Source organism: Polyodon spathula, chromosome 17, assembly GCF_017654505.1.
Source record: "Polyodon spathula isolate WHYD16114869_AA chromosome 17, ASM1765450v1, whole genome shotgun sequence".
NCBI lineage: Eukaryota > Metazoa > Chordata > Actinopteri > Acipenseriformes > Polyodontidae > Polyodon > Polyodon spathula.
In genome coordinates, this window is record NC_054550.1 from 3165217 (window position 1) to 3185932 (window position 20716).

At 40.5% G+C, this 20716-nt stretch overlaps 2 protein-coding genes across 2 annotated transcripts; both read left to right on the forward strand.

The window, feature by feature from the left end:
- Window positions 1-702: 702 nt before the first annotated feature.
- LOC121330079 (formin-binding protein 4-like) lies at window positions 703-10109 on the forward strand. The gene is made up of 18 exons (XM_041276347.1): window positions 703-906; window positions 2056-2151; window positions 2535-2665; window positions 2821-3022; window positions 3394-3541; window positions 3799-3907; window positions 4220-4552; window positions 5110-5308; window positions 5476-5594; window positions 5913-6017; window positions 6134-6267; window positions 7333-7502; window positions 7982-8132; window positions 8164-8311; window positions 8510-8651; window positions 8918-9117; window positions 9336-9493; window positions 9996-10109. Exons 1-18 carry the CDS (start codon window positions 780-782, stop codon window positions 10084-10086), a joined length of 2763 nt encoding a protein of 920 aa, XP_041132281.1. The 5' UTR covers window positions 703-779; the 3' UTR covers window positions 10087-10109.
- Window positions 10110-13958: 3849 nt separating this feature from the next.
- LOC121329603 (mitochondrial carrier homolog 2-like) lies at window positions 13959-20614 on the forward strand. The gene is made up of 13 exons (XM_041275267.1): window positions 13959-14099; window positions 15716-15800; window positions 16972-17078; window positions 17407-17433; window positions 17584-17640; window positions 18054-18111; window positions 18276-18327; window positions 18416-18475; window positions 18588-18681; window positions 19317-19364; window positions 19466-19533; window positions 19855-19930; window positions 20331-20614. Exons 1-13 carry the CDS (start codon window positions 14010-14012, stop codon window positions 20415-20417), a joined length of 909 nt encoding a protein of 302 aa, XP_041131201.1. The 5' UTR covers window positions 13959-14009; the 3' UTR covers window positions 20418-20614.
- The last annotated feature ends 102 nt before the right edge of the window (window positions 20615-20716 follow it).

Below are 20716 nucleotides of genomic sequence, written 5' to 3' on the forward strand. Positions count from 1 at the left end.
CTGTAATGGCAGTGTATCTCAGAACATCTTTAACTACAAATCAATTAACCCTTAAATGTATGTTTTGTTTATAATCTTTAATGTTTCTTTTGATAGAATGGCATTTTGTACGTTTTTTTTTTTTTTTTTTTTACTGTGTAATCATCAGAATTCGGGTATATTTGACCAGAATGACTTACCTGGAGATCCTAATAAACACGTTGAGAGAAAAACAAAAAAAAGAAGCCAATGCACCTGGGAGATTTAATATATTTCTGGTAAAGGCCCCTTAACTATAGTAATTGCATCCAGTTTACAAAATGTCCTATCATACAGGCAATCCATTAACTAACAAGTTACCCATAAGACAAGAAGTAGTAAATGTATCCTAGTATCTTAAAAAATAAACACTTAACCTGTAAGATCTGTTTTTAAACTCAACTATTCCAGGGTAAACAAAAGTTGAGACCTCTATCTCTGTATGTCCTTGGATAGCTGAATGTGGTTGAACTTTTGGGTACTGAGCAAAATCATTCAAAAACGTCTGCAGCTATGAGTTACTGCTATACTAATGTATTAATTTAGATTGCAGCATTCTGTTTATCGAATAAAACACGTCAAAACTGCACAAACTAATGTATTAGACACGTGTAACAATAGCTCCTTGAACAGTATGGCGCTGTTGAGGAAGCCTGCACGTAAGATAAACGTCAGTTCCGTTCCCGCCCTCTTGGTCTCTTTGTTGGTATATGGTGTGTTCGGTGCTTTTGACCATCGCTTTATAGTTAGTTTAGCTTTTAATGGGTAAAAAAGTGCGGACGGCACCAGGCCGCAGGCCGATACTGCAGCTTTCCCCACCGGCTCCCCGTGGCATCACCACGGTCGGTAGCAACTCGCGAGAAGAGGACCCAGGATCTACATCCGAAGGTAAATAAAGAATTAGGCCACGACAGAAGCCCGGGGATCGGGTTGATGGGAGCGGGGTGACTGCTCCCACAGCTGTGGCGCCTGGGGAACGGCAGAGTAAGCTTGGTTGGAACAACATAGCGTTGCTGTAGTTCGCCTGTGCGTTTCAATCGGTTAATTTGCATCTTTTGGTTTTATTGCAGAGATAGGGATTTTACCCTTTTTTAACACATTTTTTTCAACATTATTATTGTTATTATTATTATTAAAGACATATCAAATCATAAAACTGCATCAAAAGCATGTATGTAGTTATGTATTGACTGATGTGTAACATTTCCAGTTGGTAGGGATGGGAGTACATTGCAGTGTTCAGTAAAGACGGCCTCCTCCAGTCTTCTGCATCGCAATACGTTTGAGTCCTACGTTGCCGTTAGGTACAGTAACTAGATAGAGAGTATTCTTTCAACGTGTGGAACACCTTCACGTAGGAGGTCATCTCTGTATTGCGTGTCACCATCAGAGTAATTCACGCAAAACACGAATTTGATAGTTGACGCATGAAACAAGAAACTGGATACTGTAAGAAACAATAATAATAAAATACACACACACATGCTTGACGTGAAATGGGTGAATGCTATGTAACTGGAGTCTTATTTCCATCCCTGTATGCCATCATGTATTGTTGAGATCAGCACACAATGAAGTATATCGTCAGTACCTCGAGGTTAAACTGTAATAAACTAGGTTAAACATTTGTCCAGTTAAAGTGTATTTGTGTTTACCTTTACCAACGTGTAGTAGGTTAATAATATGCAATTGTTTTAATTTCCAGCGATGCTGTAACTTCAGCAAAGTCTTTTTGTTAATTTAGGAAGCTTCAGGATTCCTTCTCTAATTATTGCGTGCCAGACACCCGACTCGCCTTTTAATTTTTTTAATGGCCACCAATCTTCCGCTGAAGCGTATTGTCGCCACCTACTGTTTATTTTGATTATCGATATTGTGAGCCCAACACTTTGATTCATGATTTTATTATTTATTTATTTATTTTATTGACTGGTTAAATCTTCCTGTTTTCTGAATGAATTTCCCTATATACCTGACCATCCCCCTATCTATTCTATTACCATCCCCTATACCTTATTATGTTGGTATGCTTCCCAGATGAACAGGATGGCACTGGTGATGGACCCATATTTATGCAAAGCACCTCCAAGGAGATCAGCGTGGAAGCAAAGCCTCCTGCAGTCAAAGCTACAGGTAACTGCGTGTCTGTGAGACCAAAACAAAACCATCAGACCATCCCGCTTGTTTTCAATTACAGCGTTTCCAAAACTGTGTTAATTGCATTGTTGTTGAGGTAGATGCACAGTATAGTATATGAACAGGTTGGCAGTCCTTTGTGAAATAGCCTGAAACTTACTGCTGGCAACTATACTGTAAAGCTGTTGTTGTATTGTCTTCATCATAATCCATGCAAGGCATCATGTTAAAGGCAGCGTAAACTACTAATTAGATCTCAGGACATCTCAGGATATTTTGCAGGAGCCTGTCGTGTAGTTGCATTCTTAGCAATGGTAAGCAGCGCAGCCTACAGACCCTTGAGTTAATTTATTTTTAAAGATGCTGCTCTTGTCCTGCAGAGGGTTTGTCCTTGCTGGGGGCCTATGAAGACAGTGATGAAGAGGAGAGCCCTGATTCGCAGCCCCAGCCAGCAAAAGCCAACCACAACCAGCCTGGCGACATTGACAGCACACTGGCCAATTTCCTAGCTGTGAGTATATGGACTGCTAGCTCAGCTGTAAACTCGCTTTGTTAGTGATTTTTACTTTTCTCTCATTCCTTTATTAAAAAAAATCTTTTTAGTTTGCTATGATGGTATTTACAGTTAGTGTACCACCATAAATATTTTTTCTATTTAACGAGCAGGAAATCGATGCGATCACGACCCAGCCTGCCCAGACTCCAGAGGCATCAACGGCTCATTCTACAGCTCCTCCTCCAACCCCTCCTCGCCCAGAGCCCAAAGACCAGCCCCTTACCCCAAGCCACACTGCAGCCCCTAATGGAGTGGAGGCTGCAACCACAGGGGCGGAGTTTCAATATGATACACAGTACTCTCTATCCGGAGGTGAGTGCCCCCATTAAGATTCATGTTCATGCGGCATTAGACATCGTTCGTATGCTGGTGTCCATTTCAGCACTGTGTTCTCCACAAACAAGGAGGTATTATGGCTAGTGAGCTGATGCACTAGGTCTAAGTCAGGTTTGGGTGACAAGTGACTTTTTTTTTTTTTTTTTTTTTTTTTAGTCAACTAAGATAGGATCTAGTCTGAGTTAGGATAACAAGTTTTTTTTTTTTTTTTTTTTTTTTTTTAGTAGTCAACTAAGATAGATAGCATCTATCAAACGGAAAATCTGTAACTTGAAACCAAATAGGAAATCTGCGGCTTGAAACAGTCATATGTTTGTGTTTTTGAACAAGGTTGTGTTTTCTTGTAGTTGGTGTGGAGATGGGATACTGGCAGGAGGTCTGGGATGAGAACTCGGGTTGTTTTTATTACTGGAATACCGAGACCAACGAAGTGACTTGGCAGCTACCCCTGGACCTGGCTCATCAGGTGCAGGGCCTGCAGCATTACACAGACAGGTACCACTTTCTAAATATTACACTGCTAATCAGTCTTGCCATCGTATAAAACAATTTTACCATTCGTAAATGCTACAACATTATGCTATTAAGGAAGCATTTCGTTTTCATTAAATTATTTTTCCAAAACAAATTATTGGTTACAAAACGCTGTTTAAAAATGGATTTTAAATTTAATGCTATGGGAAAATGCAAAAGAAAATCTGATTAATTGCTACCATGAACTGACAATGAATTTGATCTGCTTTATCCTCTAGTTCTACCACAGCGGTCAATGGCAGTAGCGCACAGAGTGCTGTGTTTTACCCAGAACGGAACCCCATGATCTCCATGACTGTGCAGATCGCTAAGAAAGAGAGTAAGAAGGTAGGTTTGGAACACTGTGTTTGCTTTGCTGGTTGTAATATGCATCCTAACTAGGGAAAAGCACATTTCAGTGTGGAATAAGGCTGTGGATCAGTATGGTGGCTGTAAAACAAACTAATTCACCTGGGGTGGTATGAAAATGAAACAGTGTTTCTGTTGAGTGTTGTACGAAACATTTTATAATTCCTCATTTCACTGTTGCACCACTACTTTTAAAACCTCTGTAGCAGATTGCGTTTGAAGGCTTGAATTTAAAGATTGTGCTTTTGACATTGTCAGTTGTTTAATTGGGGATGGCTTGTTGCTCTGCAGGAAGTCATGGAGAGTGTCGTAGCGTTGACCAGTGAAGAGGAGGAGAGGAGGGGTGTTGCTGCCTCTCTGCTGGCCCCCCTCATCCCGGAGGAAGTGAAGGAGGCCGAGGAGAGGTGGCGGAAGAAAGTTGTGTGCCTGGAGGAGGAGGGGCCTGGCTCTGAGGGGGAGGGGCCAGCTGTGGCGCCCCCCGCCCCCATTGACATAGAGACTCGTTCCCATGGCGACTCCCACAGTAATGCCCACTCTGGAGAGAGCTCAGAGGGGGGGGAGAATGAGGAAGAGGAGACGGAGGAAGATACCCGAGACTTAGAACTGGCACTGGAGAGAAAAAAGGCAAGGGAGCTACGACCCTGACACTTTCATTCACTCAGAGAATCACAAGCTTTAGAGCTTGCCCTGCATGCCTCTGTCCCTCCCAAGCTGTAGAACTAGTGGACTAGATCATTCCTTGGTAGCAGTCTTTACTGCATTTACGAACAGTTTAGCCATATGGGCAATCCTGTCCAAATGATCGACTACGTGATGCATAGATTCTTACATGTTGAGAAGGAAAAATAACCTATTCATTTCAGTTGACTGCACAAGCGAAAACATCACAACTGCTTCAGGGAGCGAAATAAGACTCCTGTTGCATGGCAGTTTCACTTGTTCCATGTTTTAATACGAACTTGATTTGCCACAGAGTATAGGTAACAAGCTATGGGTGTTCTCTAAAACTTACAGTAAAACCAGAAATGGAGAAACTTCTGTGCAGTGGGAATCTTCTTTCCATCCCTGCTACATGAAACTGCTTGGTGCCTTCTCACTCCTAATTTGCAACAGGTGCTTTATCCACATCTCAATGTGTGCTGTCATTTTAAAGTAACAATCAACATTAACACTTCCACTAGGCTGAGCTGCGTGCCTTAGAGGAAGGGGACGGCAGCTTGACCGGGTCCAGCCCTCGGTCTGACGTCAGCCACGAGGGCAGCCGCGTGGAGCTTCTGAAAAAGGGGAAGTGGAAGACCTCTTTTGTTCGATCTGCCAGCCCAGATTCCAACAGTCGTTCAGAAAAGACCGGCAGGGATTCCCCAGACCCCCCAGAAACAGGTAGAGTGCACTGTGACTGGACAGTACACACACACACACAGACACACATGCATGATATGTTTGTGCGCTGGAAATATGTGATCTTCTGTTTAAAGCAATGTGAAATGATTAATTTAATAAAGGCTTGTTTGACGTTGTAGAAATCTCCTCTGTGTTGGATGTTGCAGCCACTTCAAAGGGGAAAGAAACGCCAGCGGAGGAAGATGAAACAGACACAGAGACTCTCTCAGAGAAGACCAAACCCAAAGTGGCCCAAAAAGAAGAGGATGATAATGTCGACCTTAAGGTAATGCCTTTTTTGCTCTACGCTGGTAAATGGGAGAGGGGGGATGGTAGTAATGTGTCAGTCACTGGCTAGCTGAACCTGTCAAACAGTAATTGAAAGGGCATAGTCAGCATGAATGAGAACTACAGACTGTTTGAAGACAAGAGATGTTAATAGCTACCAACATGAAAGCTCTTATTTTGTATTGGTGGAATAAAAAAAAAGCTGCTTTTATTTTTATTTCAACATTAGGGACAGCAGAGTAGTTTGTATATCCAGTGAGTGATGGTGTACCTTCTAAATGTTTTATGTTCTTTTTAAAAAAAAATTTCCTTACAGTTTCAGATCGGGGAGCTCGCTAACACTCTGACCAGTAAAATGGAGTTTTTGGGAATTAACAAAAAGTCCATATCTAACTTTCAGGTGCTGCTTTTACAAACGGAGGTAAGCATCGAAATGACATTCAGTGCTTTGCATCCTTTGTTTTGTTTAATGAAATGGCCAGACCAGGCTGGCGATGGCATGGCGAATGAGTGACCCCTCTGTGTGTGCCCTCTCAGACCCGGATTGCAGACTGGCGGGAAGGATCTCTCAGCGGAAACTATCTGAAGCGAAAGCTTCAAGAAGCAGCCGAACAGATTAAACATTATGAAATTAACGCCACACCTAAAGGCTGGTCCTGCCACTGGGACAGGTACGCTCTCTCTACCTTTTTTACTTTCACCCCCCCATCCCCCCACCCCACCGGAACTGTGACATCACCACCACTAACCACTAGAGGATGTGATCTCTGCAAGTTTCATAGACTTAAGTACAAAAACAAAATCTGCTACTGACTCTTTGGACAAGTCTTTAGCATGGAACTCTAAAAGATATATGGGCCAGCCTAACTAAACGACCCCCACTCACACCTTTCCTAAAGCAGACCTCCTTTATTTTGGAGCGCTGTCAGTCGAAGGGTACTGTAGTTCTAGGAAGGTGGTTGCGCGCGCGAGAGACAGCTTTGCGCTTTGCAGGATGATCCTTTGCCAAGAGAAACGAATGACACCCTGACCAACGGGAGGAAGGTTTTCCATGGCGACAGTAACGAGGGAGGCTGGGAATTCTTTCCTGGACGTGCAGGTCAGACCACTTTATTTCATTTATTTTTCTTCTACCATTAATTTGTCTATTCCCATAATAAAATTGTAATCTGCTTTCTGCTTTAACTCTTGTTTTCTCTCCTATATACAATGATATATGTATATATATCTATATATTATATATATATCATATATAGATATATATAGATATATATTATATATATTAAAAAAAAATGCCCTAGGGATTTCGGAGTAAACATCCGTTTGTTTTTGTTTTAAAAACAAATAGGTGTCAATTTGTAAAAAATTTTTTTTTGTTGGGGGGGAGGGGGGAGGGGGGGGATCTGATCAGTGCATCAGACGTAAAGAAAAAGGTGGGTTCCCAATGTGTCGATAAATTGACCCCCCCCCCCCGCTCCATCAGTAAGCAGGAAGGAGAGCCACGTTCTCCTCTGGTCACTGGCATTCCTCTGGGTAACTACACTAACACACGGGGTTGTTTGGGTTACCCTGAGAAATTCCTTTCCCGTTCTCCTTTCGGGCTCATTCCTGACCCCTTGCTGGTGGTAGCATACACCGTCTACTGCGGCAGCCGGGCAGACTGTAGCCTGGCATGTGCTTAGGCAGGGCTCCCCAAGTTGCTGAGATGCCTCCTGTTTCTGTTTCCTCCCCTCTAGGGATCACAGGCGCTATTTCTATGTTAACGATCACACCAGTGCTTCTCAGTGGGAGTTCCCCGATGTGGAGGAGGAAGGGGATTCGGACGGGAAGGACATGAAAATGGAGCAGGGCTCTAAAGACCAGGGTGAACCCAAGCCACCGGCTGACCTGCTCAGGATGGGGACAGGTCAGATTCCTGGCCTCTTTATTGATTACATAGCTGACCGCCCTAGCCACCCGCGTTTGTCATTGCAGTAATGGTAGTCAAGGAATAAGGTCTTCATTGACGAGAATTTTAATCATTTAGCTTTCCTTATTTCATTAACTTTATGTCTTTAGAACTTTTATTTTAATACATCTGGAGGTGCCTACCATGGGGTTTTGAGTTGCTTACCTGTCTACTGTTATAATGAGCATTCTCTAGAATAATTCTCTAGAAGGTCTAATTGAGATCATAGTCCATCTTCTTTCAATTCCAATAGAGCAACAACCAGTAAAACATGTGATTTTGAATCTTGTGATGTTGAAATCATGTACCCAAAAAGTTGTCTTTACTTTGGTATAAACCTGATTTCAAATGCATGGCCGAGTTCGTGTGCACATTTTGAGACAAGTTTTATACAGCTTAGGTGAAGTAATCCTTTTTTAATGTTGCTGTTTTCACAGGACCCACCAATTACATGAGCCTTGCCCCTGTGCCTCCCGGATTGCCGGTGCCATCCTACTGGTCCCTGCCCCAGCCCCAGACCCAGCCTCAACCCCCACTCCCTCCTGCCTGTGACCCCCCTCTGCCTCCAGACTTCCCACCTCCGCCCGGGTGGGGGAGGTCCAGAGGGGGCCCCGGGGGAGGGCCCTCCCCCACCCCCGCCTGAAAGCGAGGAGGCAGAGATAGAGGAGGTGGAGATGGAGGAAGATGACGGTGAGCCACCAGCCCCGGGCACCGAGGATGACTCTGTCCGCAAACCCCTGCTGCCTCCTGCTGCATCCAGCTACAAGGTGAGGCTTTGTGTGAACAAGACCAGGGTTCTGTATTATAAACATCCTGATGTACAAACATTCTTGTACTGCATGTTTTTCACCTTGTGTGATGAGGGGTAATGTCAACGTTGTTCCCTACAGCGCCTGGAATTAACCAGATATATTCCCTGCTCCATTCTGTATTGTTTTATTTTTTGTTTTTTTGTTTTTATTTAGAACATAGAATCTGCCACTTCCCCAGGTACACCTACTAAGACTGTAAAGAGGAAAGCAACGGCCTCCAGTTCAGGGCAGCTACAGAAATCGGCCACTATTGGCAGCAACGCAGTGTTGTACAGCCAAGCCGCTGTGGCAGCAGGTAATCTTAATGCACCAGTAAAGTAAACTAATCTCGTAGCCACTTGTACACAACATTTCCATTCGGAATCATGATATATTACATCATGTGGGTTCCTTTTCTATTGAAGTAATTAATGTAGTCCTTATAAAAAGGAATGACTGATAAGGTTTCATTCCTATGCACCACATACCCGTAAAATAATCTGACAGGATAGAAATTTGACAGAGGAGCTCACTGGCACTGTGAAACAGATGTCAGATTTGTGTGCTTGTGTGTGTCTGCAGCCCCAATGGTTGTTCCTCCAGTTTTCTGGGGAGTCCCGGCTATGGCTGCTACTGTCCCTCCCACAGAGACTGTGATGGCAGTGGGACCGACTCCACTGCTTCAGCAAGCTCCGAGCCGAGCCCCAGCCTCCAGCAGTACCGACCAGCTGGCAGCGAAAACACAGCCAGCGGAGAAATCCAAGAGACTGAAAAAGGACAAGGTGGGTGCTTGTATGTGAAGACAGCGAGGGCATCTGCTGCAGAGCTTCATTTGAAGACTCCTATTGCACTGAATTTCAATTTGTGGTTTTAACGTGAAACTAGAAGAAAGGTAGAAGCGTGTTTCGGCTGTAGTGCCGCATTCAGCATGCTAACTGGTGTGCTTGGCTTCTTATTTCTCTAAAGCTTTCCAAATGTATCCCCACTCTGACCCCTCCAGGCAAAGAAGAGCAAGACTAAGATGCCGTCCCTGGTTCAGAAATGGCAGAGTATTCAGCGGGAGCTGGACGACGAGGAGAACTCGAGCTCCAGCGATGAGGATCACACCGTGCTCAACCACAAGCGCATAGAGGAGTGGAAGCAGCAGCAGCTTGTCACGTAGGTCCCCTCTGTGGCACACTGCACAAACACTAGCATGGTGTGCTGATTACCTCAGCAGCACAGGATACTGTTGTAGCAATTATACACCCAGCGAAAATACTTTATTTTTCTGTACAGTTTGTGGTGTTGCCTATTGTGTACTAAAAACAAGTCAATGCAACTTTTATATACTACATATCCCTCTGTATTAGATAGTACTGTAAAGCATGCATAGTTACAGCCTTTCTTATCAGTTAAAAATGTATTATGCAAATGCACTGTACTTGTTTAAAAAATTTCATAGGCATTGAAACAATCTTTTTAAATCATTTAATGCATCTTTGAATTGGTAATTGCATACATTTGTGTATGATGTGATCACTTGAGGGCACTTAAGAGTGTTCAAAGCAAGTGTTTTGCAGAAGCTTAAGTGAGTAACTGGTGTCTTTTATTTTTTTATATTTTATTTATTTATTTTCATTTATTTATTTATTGTCTCTTGCTTTTCTTCCTCCTTCAGTGGTAAAGCAGGAAAAAGTGCAAACTTTGAAGCCCTTCCTGAGGACTGGAGGGAACGACTGAAGAGGAGAAAACTGACTCAGAGCACATAGTGTTACTGCATCACTTTCAATACTTATTATATATATATATATATATATATATATATATATATATATATATATATATATATATATATATATATATGTGTGTGTGTGTAATCCTTTTTTTTCTTAATGTACCCAAACTTCTTAAACCAACTTTGTAACTTTAAACATGGATATAATAGTAGACTTAAATTTAGCAGTGGAGGCTTAATTGCTTGAAATGGCAGAAGTTTGGTTGCATTTTACTCTGGTTCCTCATTATTAAATGTTTTATTTTACACAAAGTGCAAAGCAAAGAGGAAAAGGCAGCTTTATTTAACCTGCATTGTTACTCAGATTCAGTTCCATCAGCAGGGCTGTATCAAAGCTTATATTCAGTTTGGCTTCTGCTTTGGTCACTGTGCCATAGAGAGATCCTTTCTCTGCACCACTAATTTTAATTAGATTGCCACATTTGTATTTAACAGTTAAGATGGTTCAGGTAAATCGACCTTTTCAAGAGAACTGGTGCAAGTGAACTGATCTGGAGTACTTTGTGCTGCTTCATGTTTACCGATGTCTTACAATTCGTCATGTGGTGTCAGTCTAGTTTAATGCATCATTGTCATTGTTAGTTTCTTTGCCTTGCTCTATCCTTTTTTTCAGCAGAATAGGTTTACATTGTAGCCCATAGTTGTCAGACGACAGTACCTGACAACGAGATACGACTTGAAGGCAGGATCTCCTGGCTCTTTAAAATGTAATAATACAAACTATTACTGTTTCACCTACTACAAAACACTAGTGAAGTATGCAGTCTGTTTTCTAGTGGAAGTAAAAACGCAACCCTGTAACGAGTCTTCTTTTAGAAATGTTATTTCCAGATATCAATTTTGCCACTGTTAAATGTAAGCACTATTGCTTGTTTTCTGTGTTCATGAGAAAGTGTAAACTCCTGTAGGGTAGGGAGTGTAGAAAGCAATGTGGTTGAGGGCAGACTTTTTGAATAATATTAATAAAAAAACCCTTTGTATATTTTGTATATAGCTATAAAATATTTTTTTTTCAATAAATTGCAAATCATGACTTTTCATTGTTAACATCAGCTGATCACTGTGTGTAAGGTGGTACGTTTATTCCGATGGATGACTATGACTTGAAGTCGTAAAAGATACACTGCGTTTCCAATGCTGATGCGTTTAGTACAATGCACAGAGGGTGGCGGTGCAGAGCCATCAAAGAAGCAGGCAGTCAAAGCAAATCCCTAGAATAAAAGAAGGTAGTCGCGCTCTTGCCTGCAACCCACAGCAGGATGTGGATTTAATTTAGTGCATTTGTTATGCATGTCTATTATTATTTCTGTACAATAAAATAGGAGATTTTCATCTGACTATCCCATCCAATTGCAATAAACCGGTTACGTATCAGTGCTGCAAAAGCTAAAACTAAAACGTAGAAAAAACATGTGCATTTTAAATTATACTAACATTAGAAATTACCTACAAAACAACGCCATACTGTTAGCAGGGATGTGCATGTTACTGACATGTTGGTGTATAGCGTAAACATCGCAGGGGCGTTCACTTGCTAGAATAGTGAATTCGCACCAACAACATAAACGAGAGAAATTACTTTTGTCGCACTACTGCCTACTGGAAAAATAATTTCAGCCCTCGTAGGAACCAATTGCAACAAGGTCGCATTTTGAGCAAACATATTTTGAATTGACTGTTAGGTTGACGGGAGATTCAAGGACTGTTGCTTGTTTTCTTCCTACAAAAACTAACCGCTTGGTGTGTAAACAAACTAGTGGAAGACTTGCACTACAGCACACAAGTGGTGGAATTTATTTTACGAATAAGAATGATGTTGACAAAGCTCAGAACGCTATAGTAAACTGAAAAAAAAATTCTGAAATGACACTCCTTATTGCACCCCATCATAATATACAACAATCACAAATTTAAACTTTCAAAATATAGGTTATTACAAAAAGAACTAGGTAAGAGTTACTATACTCAACCACTTTTAGTTTTTTAAGTTTGGGTTATTATACTGTCACTGAGTTCTTTTTCATTATATAAGAACACATTTCTATCTTGGTTATTTAATTTCAAGTCAACTCACGTTTGTTTCGCTACGCGTCAGCTGTTTGTTTTATTCTGCTAAATGTTCTATTGCTCCATATTCTCTTAAACACTTCTTTCGTTTGGGAACATTTTCGGACAGTCCATCACGGCACCCGGACGCAAATTGGTTTTATCGTAGAAACAATAACTGCTGTTTGATTTAACGTTAAACACACACTCCGTGAACTGCTTGTCTCACTTACAAGACACCCGGCTAGCACACAGCCCGTCCACCTTCGCACCTGTACCAATACAACACCCATTTCACCGCGGAGTGGCACTTCAACCCACGCGTGGTTATAGCAGCACTCATCGTACGGGTCAGTGGGTGTTTCACCGGTCAGGCAGACGCAGCTGTGGAGTTTCTCCAGGTGGATGTCAAGTCGATCTCTGTAGCACCAAATCGCCTGGGCGACCTCGACAAGACCCCGTCTGTGACGCAACAAACCCCGACCAAGCAACAACGATGGCAAAGAAAACTACCAGACAAAAAAGCACTGCTTCGTTTGTTCCTGCAGCTGTTGCATTAACATTTATATTATATTATATTAGGATAATTTGTGCATTAATCGATTCGCTTTCTTGAAATCTCTTCCCCAGCTTTAAAGTTCTGATGTTCGCTTTTTCTGTAAACGTTTCCTCGGCTGTGTGCCTTCAGCAAAGTAACGGTTTGCTCTAGTCAAGCCTGTTGACTCTCATCACTTCAGGGTACACAATGCCTGTAACACCAATTACTTTTAGCGGGGACGTTTTGAGATTCTCTACTAGGCGAAGCTATATTCGTGATTATTGTAAATGCGATTTATTATATTGAAACTATATGCACTAAGGGTATTGATGCAGTATGAGAGCTTGCGAACTGGGAGTTACATGCGTAAATAATCTTGAAGAATAATTGTAACCTTTTAAAATTAAATCATTCTTTCTCACTCTAGAGCAGCGCTTCTCAACCTTGGTCCAGAGGACCTCCTGTGGCTATGTTTTCATTCCAACTGAGCGCTCAGTTACTTAACTAAACCCTTAATTGAACTATTCATTAGCTTAATTAGACATTTAATTGTTTTCAGTTTTTAAACAGTTGGAGATTTCAAGTTAACTGTGCGATTTTATAAGTAGCTTGAAATGGGCAACTTTTTAAATAGCTGAGAACAATTACAAATGTCTAATTAAACACATTATTAGTTCTGTTAATGGTTTGATTAAGTCAGTTGGAATGACAACCAGAAAACACAGTGGGACCCCAGCACCAGGAATTGGCCCGTTAGAGGTGTGGGCATTATTGCCTGTTAGCACTTCAGCGTGTGGTACCTTGTTCTGCCTTGGTATTGTGCTTTGGGGGCTGTCATTTTCCATTTACCTGTAGAGGGGGCCATTGGTCTAATATTGGAATACTGATAATATGTTCAAAGCCAGTTTTTTGTTATTGTGATTTATTATAACAGGTGACCTTGAAACCAGAAAATAACGCATGCTTTAAAAGTTAAACCATAACATATGCTAATATGGGAGTCCAAGATAACTAATAATTAATATAAATATAAATATAAATTGATATAAAATACATATTATTATTATTATTATTATATATATATATATAAATAAAAAAAAAAACAAAAAAAAAACAACGTTGCTGCACGACGAGGAAGAACGCAGCTATCTAAACTGTAATCCACAGAGGAAGAAAATGAGGCTTCACCTTTTCACGTGATTTTTTATGAACGGGGGGGGGGACAAACCCTCCCACAACGTGATCGCCCCACCGTGTCACGTGACACGCGCTCTTCCCCTCCCTGGTTCCCTTTGGAGGAGGTTGGTTCTTTCATGATGGCGGACACATGCAGTCAAATGTTGCTGGGGTCTGGGCTCACTGTCCTTTCCCACCCGCTCATGTACATCAAGGTGCTGGTACAGGTGAGGCGCTAGCTCCCTATCTTATTGCATTTTGCGTGGCAGTGCACGGCGCTAGTTACACAGTCTTGCACTATGCGTGTTCTTAGTTACTACCCTTGTGTGGGAAAGGTGTCTGTTTTTATATATTGTGGCGCTTGCAATTGGCTGGTCAGTGCATTATTTAGGTGCATCGCTGATATACCTCCTCCTGAGTGTCGGTTATGCAGTATTCCTGATGTCAGTAAGCGTCAAATCGAGCGATTCAAAGCGGTCTGAGGCCGGGCCCGTGAACAAATAGTCCATCTCAGGGCTGTGAAACTCCGGTCTTGAAAGGTCACAATGTCTCTGAGCTCTCAATTACTTAATTGGTCTAATTGTTTGATTAATTGGACACATTTAACACTGCTCTCCCGACCCCAACATGTTTCACAGGTCGTGTACCTTGAATCAAGTGCATCTGTAAAAGACCTTGAGAAATAGTAAATGTCAAATTGAACAAATAGATCAATTATGTTAATTGACAGCTTAAGTTGGAATGCAAACGTGAAGACCCTAGCGGTCCTCCAGGACTGACACTCCTATCTGTATATACCACAAGTCTGAGAATTATTACACATTGACAAGTAAAATATGACCCTTTTTTTGAAAAACGGTAGTTGCTTTTGCCGGAAGTGGTATTTTGTACTGATCGCACCATGACCTTTGGTATTTGGCACTAGTTAAACTGCCACAGAGTCGGTGTGCTTGAGAATGTCATATATAATAAGATCAATAAATATTTAAAAACTGCAGTTTGCTAGTTTTGTTTTATTTCTGTTTTGACAGTGTGTACATACGAAAACATAAATATGAGAACTGAAACAGTGATTTGTTTTTCTCGTCTGGAAAAGATACAATGCACGGAACTCTTTCTTTACTGTTAGATAATGTGCTGTCGTTGACTGTGTTATTTTTTAATCATCCTAAATGTTTGTGCTGCTGTTTTATTCAAATAATAAACTGACATGATCACTATATGTTCATAGAAAATACACTTTGGGTGTATATATACCTTTTTTTGCAATCGCAGTTCCTTTTAAAAATCAATTCCTGTTCTCTTTTGATCGAGTCTAACACCGCACTCCTTAAAATTGCAATTAACAGTAATTTGTAAAAAGGACTAAGTGAAGCCATTGGTAGTCAATTAAAATTGGCTTTGAGTGAAAGTGTGTGTATATATATATATATATATATATATATATATATATATATATATATATATATATATATAGAGTATATAGTATATATATATATATAACATATATTTGTGTGTTGTGTGTGTGTGTGTGTGTGTGTGTATAGTGTGTGTGTGTGTGTGTGTGTGTGTGTGTGTATAATATATATATATATATATATATATATATATATATATATATATATATATATATATTCCATCATGTTCTGTTTTAAGTGTAGTTTCATTTGTGACTCTTGCTTTTATGTTGCTAAACACCATTGATTAATCTCTTCTGAACTAAATGTTTGGCCAGTCGGGGCTACACTTTTTAAATTCAAATTTTGGACTAAAACAGCTGATCAAACATGCATGTCATCCTGTACTGTCACAAGTATTTGAAAATGTCTTCATTTGCTCGCAGGTTGGACACGAACCTCTCCCTCCAAGTTTAGGTAGAAACCTCTTTGGCCGTCAGGTTTATCAGCTGCCGAGCTTCTTTGCATATGGTGAGTGTATCGTAAGCCATCAACCACAGCAAACGCTCAGTGTATCGTAAGCCATCAACCACAGCAAACGCACAGTGTATCGTAAGCCATCGACCACAGCAAACGCAAAGGTCACACATTTTTAAATGTGTGTGCTGCTTTTTTTTTTTTTTTTTTTTTTAAGTACTTTGAGACATCTAGTGGTGGGTTAAAGTAATGATCTGCAGGTTAGAGAGAGTCTCATTTTACACTGCCTGGGATTCAAACACATACTAAATAATAAACCAGCTGTTCTGACCTAATGTAGTCCAGTAGCTCCTGCAAATATTAATGTTTGAAGTGCATGATCTACATTTAGTCTCTTCAGATCTGCATACTTGTGTAACCTTTTTCAGTACTGGAAAAATAATAATAATGATGATGATAATAAATACCTTAATTGCTCATTTCTTGTAAAGGCATACAGACATGTCTGAATTTTGTTCATCGCAGTTTTCTTTTGAAACTTCTCCAGTCAAATGAAGATCATTTATTTTTCTCATCTTGGCTTGACAAGTTTTCAAACTGTCTGGAAACGAGTAGCCATTGCACTGATAAATCAGTGAAACTGGCAGGGTGTAGGATTTGTAGTTTTTAATGTGTGATTAACAGTGGGCAGTGGACACCAATAAACTACATTCCCAGAGTGCATTATGATTGAGTTATTAGTTTAGCTCTTTTTTTTTTTTTTTTTTTTTTTTTTTTAATTTTTCTCAAAAAGGGTGTACGTTTTACAGTGTACCAGTTAGTAGCACAATCTGGGCAGTGCCTGGTGCATGATGGTTCTGTCGAACGTTGGGACAGGAGATCCAATGGGGAAATCGTCAGATCATTGAAAGAAGTGAGGAGGAAACGCTGTTGTGTATGGCAGCATGTCCCCATATCCTGTTTGCACTTGCAGTCGATGTCATCTTTAAAGCTGTTCAGTGTAAACCTGCTGTCTGCACCAATCTGGTTATTTTAATACGTTTGTGTTAGTTCTGGAGGTTGGGGTGCATCTGCTCCAAAAAACAACATTTTAGAAGAACTGCACAGCTGTGAATATACGGTAATCAATTTATGCAAACTGTTGTTAAGGCTTAGCTGCTTTTAATTCTGTTTGTTCTGTTTCTGTGAACCTTTTGTGAAACTTTTTTTTTTTTTTTGTGTGTAGCTAAGCACATTGTGAAGATTGATGGGAAAGCAGGTCTGTTTAAAGGCTTAGCTCCAAGACTGTGTGCAGGAACCATTGGGACCCTTGTTCACAGCAGAGTTCTACAGGTCAGAACTCAACATGACCCTTAAATACAAAGCAAAAGCACTTTGACCATATACAACGTACATGTGAATTTATATAGGCACAGGCTGCGTGAAGTAGCTGTGCAGCTCGGACCAGCTAAGAGAACCAGTTATCATTTTCTGTGTCTAAGTACTGTAGGTGTCTGTCATTCTACAAAATGATTTCACGCTTTCATTGTTGCCAGTTGTGCAGAAACCGAGGTCATCCACAGTACTGCAATCTATGGTTATATTTTATAGGTGTGTCTCTGTTTCTTGTGCATGTCTCTGCTACTCATTTAACTGTTATATTCGTCTCATTCTCTTCTAGAACTACCAGAAGGCTGACAAGACAGAGGTAACACCTTTCTTTCAATCTGCCTTTTCTACTCTGTCTGACCAAAACCTGCAACATTTACGTCTGAATGCAGTATTTTGAAACACTGGAACTGGCTTCTAACTGTGACAGAAAAAAAAAAAAATGTGTTTTGATGTGTTCTTTCTCCAGGAATCAGGAAACAGCCAGAAAGAGGACTTGTCATCTCTACAGCAGGTTGTCAAAGAGGTGAGAAATCACAGTCTGCATGGATGAATTAATACTGGCAGAATAGCAAACCTGTAGGAAAGCCTACACTGTAAACCCAAGCTACTGGGAGGGGGTTAAAATGTGTTTACCATAAACATCCTTCATAGTTCATGCAAGATAGGGTTAAATGCATGCTTGCTTTTTTAAACTATTTTATATAGCTGAACACATAGTAATGATTTGATAGGAAAGTAGCTCTCTTTGGATCAGTAGATTAATAACTATGTAAAACATGTACATTTTAATATTAATACTGTACTTGAGTGTAATTTGACCAGTTGGGTAACCACTCTAACACTCTGTTACTGGGTCCTTGGTCAATGGGAGGCTGTTAAACCAGTGGGTTCCAGATTTCTAAACCAAGTGAATAACATTTTTTTTGCCTTCCACAGACGGCCAGGGAGATGGTGGCACGTTCCTGTGCCACAGTTGTCACTCATCCCTTCCATGGTAACTACAGTCTCATTGGTTTAAATCAAAACGATGGGGCCATATGGCAGCACCATGAAGTATTTCGCTGTCTGTTTTGCTTATTTTTGCTTTTATTGGCAAGCTGTAAATAAATGTTTGCTCTACTGTGTGATTTATGTTCTGTCCTTTCTCCTCTTCCCTAGTGATCACTTTAAGATGTATGGTACAGTTTATTGGAAGGGAAACCAAGTACAGGTTAGTGGACTCTCAATTCTATTAAAAACGTCCAGCAACTGTTCGGTCAGAGTTGAAAATGTATTGTTTTTTTTTTACATTTCCACAGCGGAGTGTTTGAGTCGGTTGTAACTATCTACAGGGAAGAAGGAATCTTGGGATTTTTTGTGTAAGTACAGTAATTGCACATTGCCGATTTTGCATATTCAGCCCCTATTAATAGACGGAGATGTTTTGAGGATGCCCGCTAAAAAAACGTTTTGCACGTGTTCTCGTTCCAGTGGTCTCATTCCCCGCCTCCTTGGTGATGTCATTTCCTTGTGGCTGTGCAACATGCTTGCTCATCTAATAAACACTTATGCATTAGACAACTCTGTAAGTGTATTCAATATTTATTTTTATTTTTTTACAGTAATACACAAGACTGGTCTTGTCTGTAGAGCAAAGCACTGTTTGAGTCAAGCAAGTCTAGAGGGAGTGGTTAAGTCTCTGTACTGATACAATGCTTGTAGGCTTCTTTCTTGAGGCTGCCCAGTGTGCTCTTTGAGGTTTGTGAACTGCCATTTACAGAAGGCTAGTTATTTTCACTTGCAACCAGCCTGAAGCAGATTCAAACCAAGATCTCCGGTAATGAAAATGAAAGGCTGGTGTGTAGTAGCAGTGCTTCAGTATTAACTGCAAACACTTTGGGGTGCTGGATTGTTGTCTGGTCTTGGTGGCTGTCTGTCTAAAAAGGGAAGATTGAGAACAGGAAGGAATATAGGGTTCCTTTGGGGGAAAAAATTATCTTTCCTGCGCACTGTGAGAATCCATGTTATTGTATTAGGTCACCATAGCTAGCCTAGAATAGTCAGAATGATTTTTTTTTTTTTTTAGATTTTGTGAAAGCCGCAAAGCTTGATTTTGTTAATGTATGCCTGCCTTTTAATTATGCTGTTCGGAAACCAGACTGCACCATATTACAGGTGTTGCTGTTTTATGATTTTTATTCCTGTTTGTTTTTGCTACAGATGTCCCATGTGGCGGAGATCAAGAACTGCTCCCAGGCTGTCACAGGGGTATGTGAAATCAGAATTGAATTGCATTAAAGAATTACACGCTATTGTAAAATGTGTGCATTTATTTTTTGTGTTTTACTTTTCCGTTTCTTTTCTTCCAGTTCTTTGCTAGTATGCTAACCTACCCCTTCCTCCTGGTATCAAATCTCATGGCAGTCAATAACTGTGGGTAAGTGGTCAGACCTATCACACACGGATTCAGCCTTTCTTTTAGATTGAGACACATTTCATAACAGAAGTACCAACTTGTTCTTAAAAGGTGTTTCTCTTGGAAGCTAAGTTGCTCTGCGTAGTATAGACAGAGAACTACTATGATGTGTTGCTTTGATACTAGCCTCTAGCTGCAATGCACAATTTCAAGGTTTTTGTTATCTTTCTTGGCTGACAATAGTTTTCCAGTAGTATTTTGTGTACATGGCTCTGCTCCACATGTGTAGCATAGCTCTATCGTGTGCATGGTTTATAAATGGTTTGATTTGTCCTTCTCCAGACTTGCTGGCGGCCTTCCTCCAAACGCTCCTGTTTACCCCTCTTGGGTTGATTGCTGGAGGAGTCTCAGCAGAGAGGTAACTAACAGAAGTGCTTCTTTAGGAATGGTTTCTATATAAAATAACTTCTAAAGAACGGTATGGGTATCTATCAGGGCTGTGACAGGACCCTAATCTCACAGTACCACAGTATATTGCGATATGCATACCTGTGTGATACAATCAAATGGTCATTTTATTCCATATACTGCAGTTGCCTCATGTGCCTGCTCTATTGTTGAAGCTTGTATTTAGTCTGCAGTAAAAACATTTCTTGCAGATGTTGAAATGTATTTTGCTGCGCCATTTCTTTATTGTACAGGATAGGCAATAGAAACGCTTGTATATGTTTTACTGGCCAGAGTTTTTATAGTGTGGTCCTGCCCTGTAGTTGAATACAGGTGTGCAGATTGATGCTGACCTCTGTTTCATTTTGCAGGGTAACATGAGCAGAGGGAACAGCCTGTTTTTCAGAAAGATGCCTGCGGGGAAGATGTATGCAATGGATCAGAAACGATTTTTTTAAATAAAAGTGCATCAGAAAAGAGTCTAATTGTAATAAATATAAAATAAGGTGAATGGAAATTAATATGAATTATTTGTATGTATTTGTTTACAATAATGTATTCAAGATTTTTTTTTTAAACAATCTGTTAAATCTTGGAAGCAGTTAAAACCGTTATGCATTATTTTTGACAGTGTTGATTAAAAGTGTAAAGAATTTATTATTTTAAGTGATTTGTGCAGTTAAGTACAACTGGTCTCCCTTTTCTACAGGTTATCATGTAAACGCTGCGTTTTGGAAGAAAAATGTGTTGTTCGAAA